General features: G+C 45.2%; 1 protein-coding gene across 2 annotated transcripts in view; it reads right to left on the bottom strand.

Moving 5' to 3' along the window:
• Nucleotides 1-458: 458 nt before the first annotated feature.
• The window catches only part of trpa1b (transient receptor potential cation channel, subfamily A, member 1b), a 23,333-nt gene continuing 8,791 nt past the window's right edge, over nucleotides 459-15,000 (bottom strand). The window contains exons 13-28 of one of the 2 annotated variants that reach the window (XM_081721778.1): nucleotides 14,955-15,000; nucleotides 13,917-14,031; nucleotides 13,201-13,367; nucleotides 12,986-13,073; nucleotides 12,832-12,891; nucleotides 12,597-12,695; nucleotides 10,796-10,866; nucleotides 9,957-10,110; nucleotides 4,570-4,659; nucleotides 3,984-4,153; nucleotides 3,594-3,723; nucleotides 3,234-3,416; nucleotides 2,257-2,325; nucleotides 2,046-2,153; nucleotides 1,533-1,648; nucleotides 459-888 (exon numbers count right to left, since the gene is read on the bottom strand). The exon at nucleotides 14,955-15,000 is cut by the window's right edge and continues 119 nt beyond it. In XM_081721778.1, the coding sequence (XP_081577904.1) occupies nucleotides 696-888; nucleotides 1,533-1,648; nucleotides 2,046-2,153; nucleotides 2,257-2,325; nucleotides 3,234-3,416; nucleotides 3,594-3,723; nucleotides 3,984-4,153; nucleotides 4,570-4,659; nucleotides 9,957-10,110; nucleotides 10,796-10,866; nucleotides 12,597-12,695; nucleotides 12,832-12,891; nucleotides 12,986-13,073; nucleotides 13,201-13,367; nucleotides 13,917-14,031; nucleotides 14,955-15,000 (1,859 nt within the window). In that variant the 3' untranslated portion in view covers nucleotides 459-695. Of the gene's footprint in view, nucleotides 889-1,532; nucleotides 1,649-2,045; nucleotides 2,154-2,256; nucleotides 2,326-3,233; nucleotides 3,724-3,983; nucleotides 4,154-4,569; nucleotides 4,660-9,956; nucleotides 10,111-10,795; nucleotides 10,867-12,596; nucleotides 12,696-12,831; nucleotides 12,892-12,985; nucleotides 13,074-13,200; nucleotides 13,368-13,916; nucleotides 14,032-14,954 lie in introns of both variants that reach the window. The other variant, XM_081721775.1, reaches the window with a different exon arrangement.

Below are 15,000 nucleotides of genomic sequence, written 5' to 3'. Positions count from 1 at the left end.
AAGTGTGTCACATCTCATCATGTGCGAGCACAATTGCAAAGCCGGTTTTATGGTGATCCCTCAGTGCAGGTGCACATGAGAGGAACATTCTGCAGTGTGTGAAATCTCCATTTACAGCCTGATCAACACGTTGATTTGGTCAAATGCTGTCCACATTCACTTCTGTGTAGAGTGGATTTATTAACAGACAAGTGAATTATGGCCTCTGCCACATAAATTAGCATCACACTAACTTGACGTACTTGCTCTCTAGACATGATGAGTTTACCATTTGCTATTATAGAGCCTTCCAGGGTTATGAAATCCAGCTACAGCCAATGGGAAACAGTTTTGCTCCTGAAGTGACATTCTGGTGTGTGGGGTGATGTGTGGAGTGCTTCATACAACATGATTAAAACACACACATGTGTGTGTGTGTTAAGCGACGTTACTGCAAAAACAAAGACCAGAGTGATGTGTTTAATTTTAGATTCACTTTATAAGCTTCTGAGATCCAACGTAAAAGGTGCAGGCAGCATAATAAATAAACAAGTCACACAATACATAAGGTTTGACTAAATCTGGAACAGTTAAAAGACAGAGTTTGCAAGATTATTCATTTAAAATATAGAAATGTTCCAGACATGATTAATGTGTATATTATGCTATGTTTCAGACAGTGTTTGAAGGCATCTGACGTGATGTCATCAGGCGTGTCACCTCCTGGCTTTGAGGGCTTGCATCAGCGGGACCCATTTGGATTGGGTGGGGGCGCGGGCAGGGCGGGACAGGATGCGGAGGTCCTGCGGGCCGTCATACTCATCGGCCTCCGTGCTGATCTCCATCTTCTGGATAATGAGCTTGAGGAGAGTGTGCTGCTTCTCCAGCACTGAGGAGATCTCCTTCAGCCTTAGGGCACAGAGTTAAACTCCATAACGCCAGATCCCGATGTTTCAGGGTGGTGTAGTTACCATAAATGGGTTAATCAAATCAAAAAGATATGAAATGTGTCTACAAAGATCTTTATTGAAAAACATTTATCAGGACACCTCAATAATATAAAATTATTAAAATGAAATATGTTTTAAATTTGAAAAGCAGCTCAAACCATGTTTTTGGTCTGGCCATTATTTACCTTTTTATTCTGTGTTAGGTTTAATTTAAACTAATCTGAATTTCCCATTGCTTCTTGTTTAGTTCTAACATATAATTTTAAGTTTCTCATTTTTATAGTTCCATGGCTTGCTTTTACATTAACTACAGTTGCTGCTTTAAAAATCATTTAAGTATTAAAGCATGTAGGAAAGTGTGATTTCTGTCTTGTGCAATACTTACATTTACCACTAGGGGCAGCTCTAGCACAGTTTTACCCACCATCATGGCCAGAAAAGAGTATGAACGTGACCCATATCTCACTATGACTGCATAGGTGTCATAGTCGGAGGTTATTATTATCTATTTATCAGTCACCATATCTATAATGTCTTTTTAACATAACACAGCATGCAGTGTGTGTTCCAGCAGGCTTGTGTAGAGGAGGTTTGAATGAACACCTGTTCTTCTGCTTCATGACATCTCGCTCCGGGGCACTGCAGTGCTGAGATGGCATGGCCATGCAAGGCTGCACTTTGCTTTTCTCTTCCAAGTTCCAGAACTGCTCAATCATTCCCTGGAATATCAGGATCAGTCACCAGGTTTATATGAAAAAACACCCATATCCATGTTTTTAATAGGAGCACAGTAAAATGAATACATACTTAATAAAGCTATTGTGTGACTTTAAACCAAACAAATCACTCTCTCATCTGTTCATAATTTTATTCATACAAAGGTCTCTGACATCCATTCATAATTGTACTCATTCTAAACCTTCTTCTAAACTTGATAACCTATTCTCATCCAATTTCCACAAATGTTTACACTATTTTATGGTATGATAATAAAATAACCAAAAACTATAATTTTAAAACTGTGAAGACTAATTAACTGAATTTAAATTTCTGAATATATTGCATTGTTCTAAGGAGCCTTTATGAAGAATAGCTTTAGAAGGGACTGTTACTGACAGTAAGCTTGGCACACTTCCTGTTTGGGTACAGGACAATGCAGTGCTTGTCCACTCTCTTAAGGAACCAGTAGGGTAGTTTCTCCTCTAGCGTAGTATGGAGATCAATCTGTGTGACAATGACTCGCATACATGATAAAGCTTAACACAAATGTGGCTTAACATATATTTAGATTGTTCTTGAAAATGTAGTTCATTGACTATTGTTTTACCTGCATTGCAATTCTCTTCAGTGCTGCATTCCTCTGCACCTCCGCAATGTCTCCCACTGCCAGACCAATCTGCAACACAACCCATCTCGGACCAATAAACAAACAGAGAACGCATCTGGGACCAATAAACACACACAGAACCCATCTGGGACCAATAAACACACAGAGAACACATCTGGGACAAATAGACACACACACAACCCATCTGGGACCAATAAACACACAGAACCCCTCTGGGGACCAATAAACACACCCAGAACCCATGTGGGGACCAATAAACACACAGAACCCATCTAATGACTAATAAACACACAGAGAACGCATCTGGGACCAATAAACACACAGAGAACCCATCTGGGGACCAATAAACATACAGAGAACCCATCTGGGGACCAATAAACACACCCAGAACCCATCTGGGGACCAATAAACACACCCAGAACCCATCTTGGAGCAATAAACACACCCAGAACCCACCTTGGGACCAATAAATACACCCAGAACCCATCTGGGACCAATAAACACACCCAGAACCCACCTGGGACAAATAAATACACCCAGAACCCATCTGGGACCAATAAACACACAGAGAATACATCTGGGACCAATCTGGAACAGCCCTTTTCCACTGGCTTGGTTCCATTGCTGGTGCCAAAATACCAAATGTTATCATGTTTTTCCACTGCAACATTACAGGTTCTCGGCCAGAAAAATCGGTGCCGTTCTGGGCCTATAAACTTACTGGTCTGGAACCAACTGGCATGCATGTGGCTGAATTGCAGAGACCTAGAAGCTGAAGGGTAGAGTCCATGTATACATACATGTAAAGAACCCAGCTGTTATTAAACCCATTAAACCCAAACACAGAACCCAGATGAAACCAGTAAACCCACAGACAGAACCCAGCTGAAATGTTGACGCCCCTAGCTGCAGTGCTAACAGGACGTTGACAGAGATGAGACATGGAGCTGTATTACCATCAGGTTCATGAGGAGGATCGGCATGAGGAGGACGAACATGACGAAGACGTAGTAGGTTATCTGAGGAAAGGCCAGCAGGCCGCGCTCGTACGCCTCCAGCACGGAGCTCTGGTAGTTCAACTCCCCGACGGTCATCACAAACGTCTGTGCCACAGACAGGCTGATGGAGCTAAACTCCTCCTGGTGAGAGAGACAGCATGTGCGTGTGTGTGTGTGTGTGTGTGTGTGTGTGTGTGTGTGTGTGTGTGTACGTGTGTGTGTGTGTGTGTGTGCGTGTGTACGTGTGTGTGCGTGTGCGTGTGTGTGTGTGTGTGTGTGCGTGCGTGCGTGTGTGTGCATGTGTGTGCTGCGACATACGCGATGAAGCATGAGGGCGTGGAAGGACAAACCAAAAGCCAGCAGGAGGAAGACGAAGAGGATGATAACGCTGACCAAAGTCTTTATGATCTCCCCAAACATTACCACGTAAATACCAAACCGCTCGAACCTGCCAGAAAGACACGAAGTGAAAGGCACTGCAACAGCCATCATGCTGGATTATACACTAACAACTCTCTTTGTTGTTACATTACATAACAGCTGACTCATGAAAACTTAATTCAGAGACAGGTGTGCGATGTTTTATGTACATGTACTTTTTAGCCTGTGGCACTGTTTAAATTACCTCATATGCTACTAATTATATAAAATTAATTGAGTTTAAAAATGATTGACTGAAGTTATTTAAGATGGAGTGTGTTGCCGGACCTCTGGAAATAGAGGAGGAAGTTGATCCAGGCGAAGAGGATGGCCAACGCACCCGCCTGCCAGTGCCACGTGTCCTCGGTGCTGAAGCAGACTGGCACGACGAAGGTGAGGGAGCACACGGCTGTGCTCCAGTCCGACATGTTCGTCGAATCCATGAAATATTTCAGTCGCTTGAACCCAAAAGACGGGGTGTGAGAATGTACTGAGCACTGCTGTGTGTGAGAACGTACTGAACACGGCTCTGCTCTGTATGTGTGATCTAAACACTGCATGTGTCTGTGATCTGAACACTGTGTGTGTGTGTGTGTGTGTGTGTGTGTGTGTGTGTGTCTCATCATAGTAAGTAAAGGTGTCTGGACTTGACATCAATTACTGACTAGGCTTCACCACTTTAACTCTCTTCCAGAGAGAGTTAATTTGACTTACCCACAGAGGACAAGTTCACCTGCGCAACATATGACTGACCGAGAGAGATACAGTGCCTCAGGCCTGAGTGCTGTGTGATGGCTCATCCCATGGTCCACTTTCACCATAGAGGAGAATTTATGTCAGAGGGCAACACAGAAAATGATGAAATGACCATTACCTGCTGAGCCATCTGTACCAGCTCTTTACAAATGGCATACACGTTCATGACGAGGACCATGACAATGCAAACAGAAACCATGCAGCTTTGCTGAAAAAGACAGACAGAGACAGAGGAAGACATAGATATTAACTTAATCTTTCTATAAAATTATTAATCTTCAGCCTTATCTAACATAGTCCAAGAATGTTCCATTTAAAGATAAATAAAGGATTTATGCAAATAAAAGCTGACCTGGTAGAAAGGTCGGCATGCCCATGTGCTGTTAGAATAAACACCATAAAACAGACTTATATCGCTCTTCTTAATGGTCCAAATATTGCTCATATTATGAAGTAAAGATGTTTGGCAGCTGCACGGAATAATTGTATGATTACCGTGACTGTGTCAGCAGTTTAATGGAATAGGCCATTCCTAAAACTAAATGGTGTTACATTAAGACAAATCATTGTATAAGTAGATTAAAATGGGTTTGCCAAGGGTGGCGGTCACCATGTGAGTGAGAGCTTTAATGAACAGAGGCTGCTTTGAAAGTGACAGAGCAAATGGGACACGTCAGAGGTCGTCATGAAGGACATTATGAATAATGGCACCTAAACCAGGCTAGAGAAACAGATCTGGACCCCAAGGGCGCAGAATCATGGGTCATTCTGAAAGAGGTGACATCACTAGCGGACTTTAATTAAGATCCTTTATGTTTTCCTGCACTGTATACGCTATATATCAGCAATACACTACATACACTATACATCAGCCCATAGACTATATGCACACTATATATCAGTCAATACACTATAAACACTGTATAACAGCCAATATACTATATACACTATACATCAGCCCATAGACTATATGCACACTATATATCAGTCAATACACTATAAACACTGTATAACAGCCAATATACTATATACACTATACATCAGCCCATAGACTATATGCACACTATATATCAGTCAATACACTATAAACACTGTATATCAGCAATACACTACATACACTATACATCAGCCCATAGACTATATGCACACTATATATCAGTCAATACACTATAAACACTGTATAACAGCCAATATACTATATACACTATACATCAGCCCATAGACTATATGCACACTATATATCAGTCAATACACTATAAACACTGTATAACAGCCAATATACTATATACACTATACATCAGCCCATAGACTATATGCACACTATATATCAGTCAATACACTATAAACACTGTATAACAGCCAATATACTATATACACTATACATCAGCCCATAGACTATATGCACACTATATATCAGTCAATACACTATAAACACTGTATAACAGCCAATATACTATATACACTATACATCAACCAATACACTACATACACTATATATCAGCCAATAGAATATATATCAGCCAATACACTATATACACTGTATATCAGCCAATATACTATATACACTATACATCAGACAATACATTAAATATAATATACTCATTAGCCGATACACTATCACTCATGTTAAGTGGCATGATTATGAGGCTGCATGTCCCCACTCGAGGACCTGAGCTCTAACTGCCTTAGGTACATACAACTTCCCCAGAGGGCCTCCACCCGGGTCTGGTTCAGCAAGGAGAGCCTGACGTACTGCCTTCTCAACCCCCCACTGGATTGGCGCTATAACGTGAGCCCTGGGGATAACGGTTGAGGGTGGAGCAGAAGAAGGCGAGGATTCCCACTGGTGGGAGAAAGCATCTGGTTTGGCATTCTTATTGTCTGGCCGGTAGGATAAAATGAAGTCAAATTGGGCAAAGAACAGTCTCCATCTGGCATGGCGCAGATTAAGTCACTTGGCCTGCTGTATGTAGGCCAAGTTCTTGTGGTCCATCCAGACCAGGAAGGGGTGTTTTGCCCCCTCCAGCCAGTGCCTCCACTCCTTGAGGGCGAGCTTAATTGCCAGCAATTCATGGTTGCCCACATTGTAATTCTTTTCTGCAGGAGACAGACGCCAAGAGAAGTAGGCACAGGGATGCAGTTTCTTGTCCTTTCCTGATCGCTGGGACAGAACTGCACCAATGCCCACCTCAGATGCATCCACCTCAATGACAAATGTAAGCTCCATGTCACGGAGCTGAAAAATAGGAGCCTTGATCAGGCGATGTTTCAGCTCTTCAAATGCCTGTTGGGCTCCGGTGGACCAGCAGAACCGACGCGACGCCTTCCTGGTCAACGCGATCAGTGGGGCTGCAACTGCACTAAAGTTCCTAATGAACCTGCGGTAAAAATTCGTGAAGCCCAGGAAGCGTTGGACCAGATGCCCCAAGGTGGGTCTAGGCCAGTTCTCTACAGCCCGCACGTTGGTGGGGTCCATGCACAACTTATTGTGGGGGATGACAAATCCCAAAAAGGAGATGGTACGGACATGGAACACTGACTTCTCCAGCTTGACAAAGAGGTGGTTCTCCAGCAGAAGCTGGAGGACTCGCATAATATGGGTAACATGTTCATCTACCATTTGGCTATATATTAGGATGTCATCTAAGTAGATGAACACATATCTGTCAAGGTCTTCCCTTAAGACCTCATTGATATACTGCTGGAAGATTGTGTGTGTGTCCATCAACCCAAACGGCTTGACAAAATATTCTTAGTGCCCAGAGGGGGTAATGAATGCCGTCTTCCACTCATCTCCCTTGCGGATTCTCACCAAGTTGTAGGTGCTGCACAGGTCCAGTTTAGTAAAAACAGAAGCCTGTTGCAGCGCCTCAAAAGCTGAGGTCATAAAGGGGCAATGGATAGCGGTATAAGGCCCTGGTAGTCTATACAGGGGCGTAGCCTGCCGTCTTTCTCCCCGGCAAAGAAAAACCCCATGCCAGCTGGGGAATTAGATGGCCGGATGAACCCTAGGGCTAAGGCCTGACATTCAGGCCCCAAAAGGGAGAATAAGTGACCTCTAGGGGGACTGGAGCCCAGGAGGAGGTTTATGGCCATGTCATATGGCCAGTGGAGATGCAATAGTTGGGCCTTCTGTTTGCTAAATGCTCCCCTAAGTTCCCAGTATTCCTGGGGTACTTGAGGCAGGTCCGGGCCATTGGGATTATGACCGAACCCGGACAGAGGCTTGGGTAGCTGCAAACAGGAGGTCTGACATGTCAAACCCCAAGACAGCACTGACCGGCTCAGCCTGTCTACATGAGGATTATGTTGCTGAAGCCAGGGGTATCCCAAAATCAGTTGCAAGTCAGAAGCTTGGATAATAAACAGCGCAATCTGTTCGGTGTGTGGGCCGACTTGCAACATGACTGGACGAGTCTGATGACTAACAACCCCTGGCTCAAGGGACTGACCATCGATGACAGCAGTGGGTAGAGGTTCGTCCAGTGGAACCATGGCAGGTGTGTTCGAGATGCATTGGCTGGGGTCCGGACTCCCTCTGCTCGTCAGGCACATGAACAGGGCTAAGGGTGTACGGAGCTCTGCGAAAGTCTCGACTGACCTGTGGTCCCCGTGCTCTGCACCTCTCCCGTACATGATTGTCAATTCGCAACACCGGATCGATCAGGATGTCGAGAGAGGCGGGAGTATGTCAGTGGACCAGTTCATCTTTAAGCTCCTCGCTGAGGCCTTGGTGGAAAGCAGCCATCAGTGTTGTGGGATTCCACCCACTCTCGCAGAATTCGATGGTGTAATCAGCCACTGCTATTTTTCCCTGACGTATATTAATGAGACAGGAGACCGTCTCCCCTCTAGGGACTGTATAGTCAAATATCTGCTTGAGCGCAGCAGCAAACTCTGCCAAAGTGGAACATACATCAGTTTGGTGCTCCCAGACCAGGGTGGCCCATGCCAGAGGCCGCCCAGTCAGAAGGGAGATGATGTACGCCACCTTCACTTGCTCTGTGGGGAACCAAGAGGGCTGTTGCTCAAAAGCCAGTGAGCATTGAAGGAGGAACCCCTTACAACCTCCTGCCTCACCAGCATAGTGCTCAGGCACAGGAAGCAATGGCTCTGAAAGCAGGATAGGCAGGATTTGGGCTGGCTCTGCTGCAGAAGAAGGTGCAGGTGTTTGTATAGCATCAGGGCTAGTCCATACCAAGAGGTGTGTCAGGCCCTGTTATTGAGAAACAATCAGTTGCAGGGCCTGCTCATGTCAACCAGTGGTTACCACCTGATTAGTCAGAGCAACCTTTACCTGTTCTAAGTACAACTGCTGTGCTGGGTATTTCTGTAATGGTGCTCAAACCCAGGTTAGATAGGTGATGACACCGACACTCTGCTACCACACTTTAATGATGGTGGGCCCCAGTTAGATCTAAGAACAGGAAAAACAAGAGAAGTAAAAAACCAACGTTGGGGAGATGGGCCCCGGCCACTTTGCTGCAAGGCAAACGAGCTCCCACAACACTGCAGCAGCCAGAAAACAACCTCCGCATATATCGCACTTCAAAGGAATGGAGGACGACAAAACGAGAGGAAAAACTAAACACCACACTGAGCATGGGAAAAGGGAAAACAAAAGATGCCATGGAAAGAATGGCAGCCTCGATGCACTGAGGAAAACCAAACTCTAAAACTTCCCAAACAAAACCAGAAAACAGGGAGGAGCTTTAGTGGTTAAGGGGACCCTCAGGAGAGAGACAGACTTGAGTGGGAAAACTGGAGAAGAGAAGGGATGTGTAAAAACACGGACACCCTCGCAGAGCAGAAGAGAGGCTCACAGACCTCAATACCCAGAGTTACCGGCTAGGAGCTTGGCTCAAAACTTCAGCAAAGACCCAGCACTGAATGACTGGGTCACTGGGCTTATATAGACCTAGCCCAGCTGTTGGGCATCAAGCCTGATTGGTAGTGTGCCTGACTCGAGGCCTCCCTCTGGCCTGGTGCCAACCCTTACAATGGTAGAGCAAAAGGAAAACTAAAACAGACCAAAAACTACCTCTGAAATGAGCATTGGACAAGCTAGATGCAGATGGCGGAGTCCAGAGGAATCCTGAGTAAACTCTGAAGAGAGTCTGAGGGAACTCAACAAGAAGGGAGAAGGTGGGACTCAAGGCTGTAGGGAAGCTCGAGAGCCAAAAGGAAGCTCTTGATGTTCTTCTGCAGAACACTGAACACAGGAGAGTCTGGGAGCTGCTCTTAACATGCCAGGAGAGCAGGTGGCTGATTACCCCTGATTACCACATAGGTACTCACCGTCTCCCTCTGGTGGCTGAAGGAGATCTAGCAGATGGCTAGCCCTTATTACATTGTATATCTAAATATACATTAGATAATAAATCTCTTGATAAAGATGGCATGTCAATAGACAGCCAAAATCACCTGGAAAAAATGGACATTTAATGCAAAAAACTATTTGAGACTGCCTTCAGCCATCAGTGGGAGTTATTATCATTTCTATACCGTGCGGAAGGAAGTGGGCTCTATGGTGACATCTGTGCTGTTGATGGAGATGTTTTGGGTGGGCTTCAGGTTGATGATAAGGTACGTGAGGGGCAGGAGACCAAGCAGGTACACCGCTAGATTGAGTAGATGAGCTTTGCTCCCATAAGCTTTCCTGCCAAACAGAACACAGGACTATGAGTAGGACACCCTCTAGTGTTGAGGTGCAGGTGTGCTGGATACATTACAGTTAAACACAGGCACTTGGGATATATTATAATAGAGTTAATCTCAGGTGTTCTGGGTACATCAGAGGTAAGTACAGGTGTTCTTGGTGTATTAGAGTTAATCTCAGGTGTTCTGGGTGTGTTAGAATTAATCTCAGGTGTTCTGGGTGTGTTCGAGTTAATCTCAGGTGTTCTGGGTGTGTTCGAGTTAATCTCAGGTGTTCTGGGTGTGTTCGAGTTAATCTCAGGTGTTCTGGGTGTGTTAGAATTAATCTAAGGTGTTCTGGGTGTGTTAGAATTAATCTCAGGTATTCTGGGTGTGTTAAAATTAATCTCAGGTGTTCTGGGTGTGTTAGAGTTAATCTCAGGTGTTCTGGGTGTGTTCGAGTTAACAGAAATATAAAAGAACAATTGTAAAAATACTTTTTTTCATTTATTCAGTGGAACTTAATGAAAAGTTTAAAAGATTAAAAAGTATGAATGTAATGCACAAATATGAATGAAAACACTGTGAGCAATTGAACAATTTATTCAGTGCTAAAGGCCTTGATGGTGTAATATTGCTCTTCATAAAACCTCTACAGTTTATTTGATTTGAGGGAAGTTGTGCTGTTGTGTCTTTAAAGAACCAACCACTTCATCCCTAAGTACTTCTGACACACGGGATGGGTGAGAAGGTCCAGTCTCTTGTACTGCACCATAGCCTGTAGAGACAGGAGGACAGGACACACACACACACACACACACACACACACACACACACACACACACACACACACACACACACACACACACACACACACACACAGTCTCTGGAATAATACTCTCAGATGTGACCTGTCTCTGGAGAAACACAATCAAATGTGACCTGGCTCCAGAGCTCAAACATGACCTGTCTCTGGAGATACACCCTCAGACGTGACCTGTTTCTGGAGGTACACCCTCAGACGTGACCTGTCTCTGGAGATACATGCTCAGACGTGACCTGTTTCTGGAGGTACACCCTCAGACGTGACCTGTCTCTGGAGATACATGCTCAGACGTGACCTGTTTCTGGAGGTACACCCTCAGACATGACCTGTCTCTGGAGATACATGCTCAGACGTGACCTGTTTCTGGAGATACACCCTCAGACGTGACCTGTTTCTGGAGGTACACCCTCAGACGTGACCTGTTTCTGGAGGTACACCCTCAGACGTGACCTGTTTCTGGAGGTACACCCTCAGACGTGACCTGTCTCTGGAGATACATGCTCAGACGTGACCTGTTTCTGGAGATACGCCCTCAGACGTGACCTGTCTCTAGAGATACACCCTCAGACGTGACCTGTTTCTGGAGGTACACCCTCAGACGTGACCTGTTTCTGGAGGTACACCCTCAGACGTGACCTGTTTCTGGAGGTACACCCTCAGACGTGACCTGTTTCTGGAGGTACACCCTCAGACGTGACCTGTTTCTGGAGGTACACCCTCAGACGTGACCTGTTTCTGGAGGTACACCCTCAGACGTGACCTGTCTCTGGAGGTACACCCTCAGACGTGACCTGTCTCTGGAGGTACACCCTCAGACGTGACCTGTCTCTGGAGGTACACCCTCAGACGTGACCTGTCTCTGGAGATACACCCTCAGACGTGACCTGTTTCTGGAGATACACCCTCAGACGTGACCTGTCTCTAGAGATACACCCTCAGACGTGACCTGTTTCTGGAGATACACCCTCAGACGTGACCTGTTTCTGGAGGTACACCCTCAGACGTGACCTGTTTCTGGAGGTACACCCTCAGACGTGACCTGTTTCTGGAGATACACCCTCAGACGTGACCTGTCTCTGGAGGTACACCCTCAGACGTGACCTGTTTCTGGAGGTACACCCTCAGACGTGACCTGTTTCTGGAGGTACACCCTCAGACTTGACCTGTCTCTGGAGATACACCCTCAGACGTGACCTGTCTCTGGAGGTACACCCTCAGACGTGACCTGTCTCTGGAGATACATGCTCAGACGTGACCTGTTTCTGGAGATACACCCTCAGACGTGACCTGTCTCTAGAGATACACCCTCAGACGTGACCTGTTTCTGGAGATACACCCTCAGACGTGACCTGTTTCTGGAGATACACCCTCAGACGTGACCTGTCTCTGGAGGTACACCCTCAGACGTGACCTGTCTCTGGAGGTACACCCTCAGACATGGGCCTCTGCCCTAAAAGCATGGTCTGAATTATAAGTTCCTAAATGTGTGCATTCTGTCTGGTAAATACAAACTTTCTCTGCCTAGCCATCTTTGTTTGTAAAGATGACATTCTTAGTCTATTAGAAAGCCTGGTGAACTTACTACATCTAAAACTTCTCAATGCCTTCACTTTTAATATACTATGTTGTGTATAGCCAGTAGTGCTGTGGGGCAGAGGTGTGTGTACACAACTGTAGCTCACATTAAGAGCTGCCAGAGGCTGAATGTAGAGAGAACTGTCTGTCTGAGAAAACTTCTGAAACTTCACTGGAGCCTGCAGCCACTTGAAACTGTATGTGATCTGCAAACAAAGGCATTCATATTTAAGCACAGAACCTATGATATAAACATCAGCTTCATTAAGACAACAATATGCAAATTATATCTTTTTAATTAATGCTGTGTTGTTCAGAGTGTGAGGTTTGCACACAGCTTACATGGTAGTCGATACTGTTGGGATCGTGATCGGATTCCGTCATCGACAGGTCCAGAAGGTGCTGAACAGAGCAGAGACATGTGTGTTTTCTTAGTGTACACTGCACATCAGTGTTGCCTGACACACTTCAGAAGGTATTAGGTGAACTGCCAGACCTTGACGGACTCCGGGAGAAACTCTATTAAGTCAAGAACAACACAGCGTCCGGAACCCCTTTTAAATAGACTCAAGGCCTCGTCACATCTGCAATGAATCGACACAGTTAAGGCGTCTGGCATCATGAAATATATTGTACCACTCAGAGAGAGGGACCAAAGACCCCAACCATCGTTCAGTGCGAAGCAAGCCAGGAAGTTTCACGCTGTCTCACCTCTCACTGTGTATCGTGGCGTTGGCTACATCTTTTCTCCCATTTCTCACTGCCTCGTGTATGAAGGAAGTGTCGTTTTTGCTGAGAGTGATCTGAGCACCGCTGTTCAGAAGCAGTTTGACGGCGGCAACGTGCCCTTCGCGTGCAGCTATGTGCAAAGCTGTGTTCTGCTCAAGTGCACATGGACACATGCAGAAGAGACACACACCACAGCTCAGATCCGTTCGCAAAGTGTAGTACGATGAACACTCTCTGAGTATTACCCTGAACACTCTCTGAATGAATTACCCTGAACACTCTCTGAATGAATTACCCTGAACACTCTCTGAGTATTACCCTGAACACTCTCTGAATATTACCTTGAACACTCTGAGTATTACCCTGAACATTCTCTGAATGAATTACCCTGAACACTCTCTGAGTATTACCCTGAACACTCTCTGAGTATTACCCTGAACACTCTGCTAATAATTCTCTTGAATAAGTTGTTACATATATATTATAGCAGCTCACTGAACTCTCTGTATTTTGCGGTGTATGATGTTTTGGGGAGGGAAACATACATACATGCAATACACAGCAGAATAGCCCAGAAAAAGTGCTACTTGCAACATATTTAAACCAAAGGTTTGGACAGATACATACCACCTAAACTTTTGGCATTTATAAGGTATTGCAAGAAATGCCATCACGCTGTTTGTAAGCAGGTTGCATACCCCCTCCTCATCCGTGCTGTCCATCAGTTTGATGTTGCCTGCCAGCAGGATCTCCATGGTCTTGGTGAAGCCCTCAGCCGTCGCATGGTGCAGACATGACCATCCTTTATAGTCACTGCAGAGCACAACACCAGACACCCAGCAGTCCTGATGACATCATCAAGCAACCTACATACCTGATTACCTCATCAAACACCCAGAAGTCCAGACATCAGTAACAGCTTGTTACACACACACACACACACACACACACACTCAATCTCTCTTCCTAGTTAGTCTTTGAATATAGTTGTATCATCATGGCATGTGTGACTAAAGTCATTAAACCTTTCTACATGCTGGTAAGAATATTCTTATAACATTATAGTCAAAAATGACTGAAATTCAATTTCCCATGTTTGATTTCTACCTCCAGTGTTACAGAATCTTACAGGTGTAATCACAGATGGTGATGAGGTAGACAAGATCTCACACTCAGAATGATGGTAACAGGAAAAATGCAAAATGCTGTTTAACGTAAAAGAGCAAGACCCCAGACAACAGGCAGTCCCCATGGAGACCATCATCACTAATGGCCTCCAATTAGACAGTCTGCAAGCAAACCAGTAAAGCCAGTAAAAGCTCCATTAGATATCTGCATTCTCCAGTTCTGCCCTTCCTTCTGTAGCTGCCATTACCGGACCTCTTCAGTGCCAAACTATAGATCAGGAATGTCACAGACTGTATTGTACATTTGTCTTAGAATTATGCATCTACACAGCCCATAATGCTTTCTCTACATTTTTAGCATATTTTATAGGTGGTTCTATTTATGTCCTGTGCTGTTAAACACATTGTCCCCTGAAGGACAATAAAGGTCAGAACTGCAGTGAACAGCATCTGAGGATCAATGCCACAACCCTGCACTCTGCACCCTGCACCGGCCTGTCCAGGGGCTTTTACTAATAACAACGGTTACAACATGGCAGTAAGTCATGGAGGTTCAGCGTCCCAGGCTGCAGCGCGCTGTCGGCCGGGCTGGGCTGGGCTCACACGTACTTCTGAAACAGAGCTCCCCTCCGGAGCAGCAGTTCCACCACTTTGG

The sequence above is a fragment of the Electrophorus electricus genome, chromosome 1 (assembly GCF_041902795.1).
Source record: "Electrophorus electricus isolate QZ-2024a chromosome 1, ASM4190279v1, whole genome shotgun sequence".
In the NCBI taxonomy this organism is placed as follows: domain Eukaryota; kingdom Metazoa; phylum Chordata; class Actinopteri; order Gymnotiformes; family Gymnotidae; genus Electrophorus; species Electrophorus electricus.
This window is presented reverse-complemented; position numbering and strand designations above follow the sequence as displayed.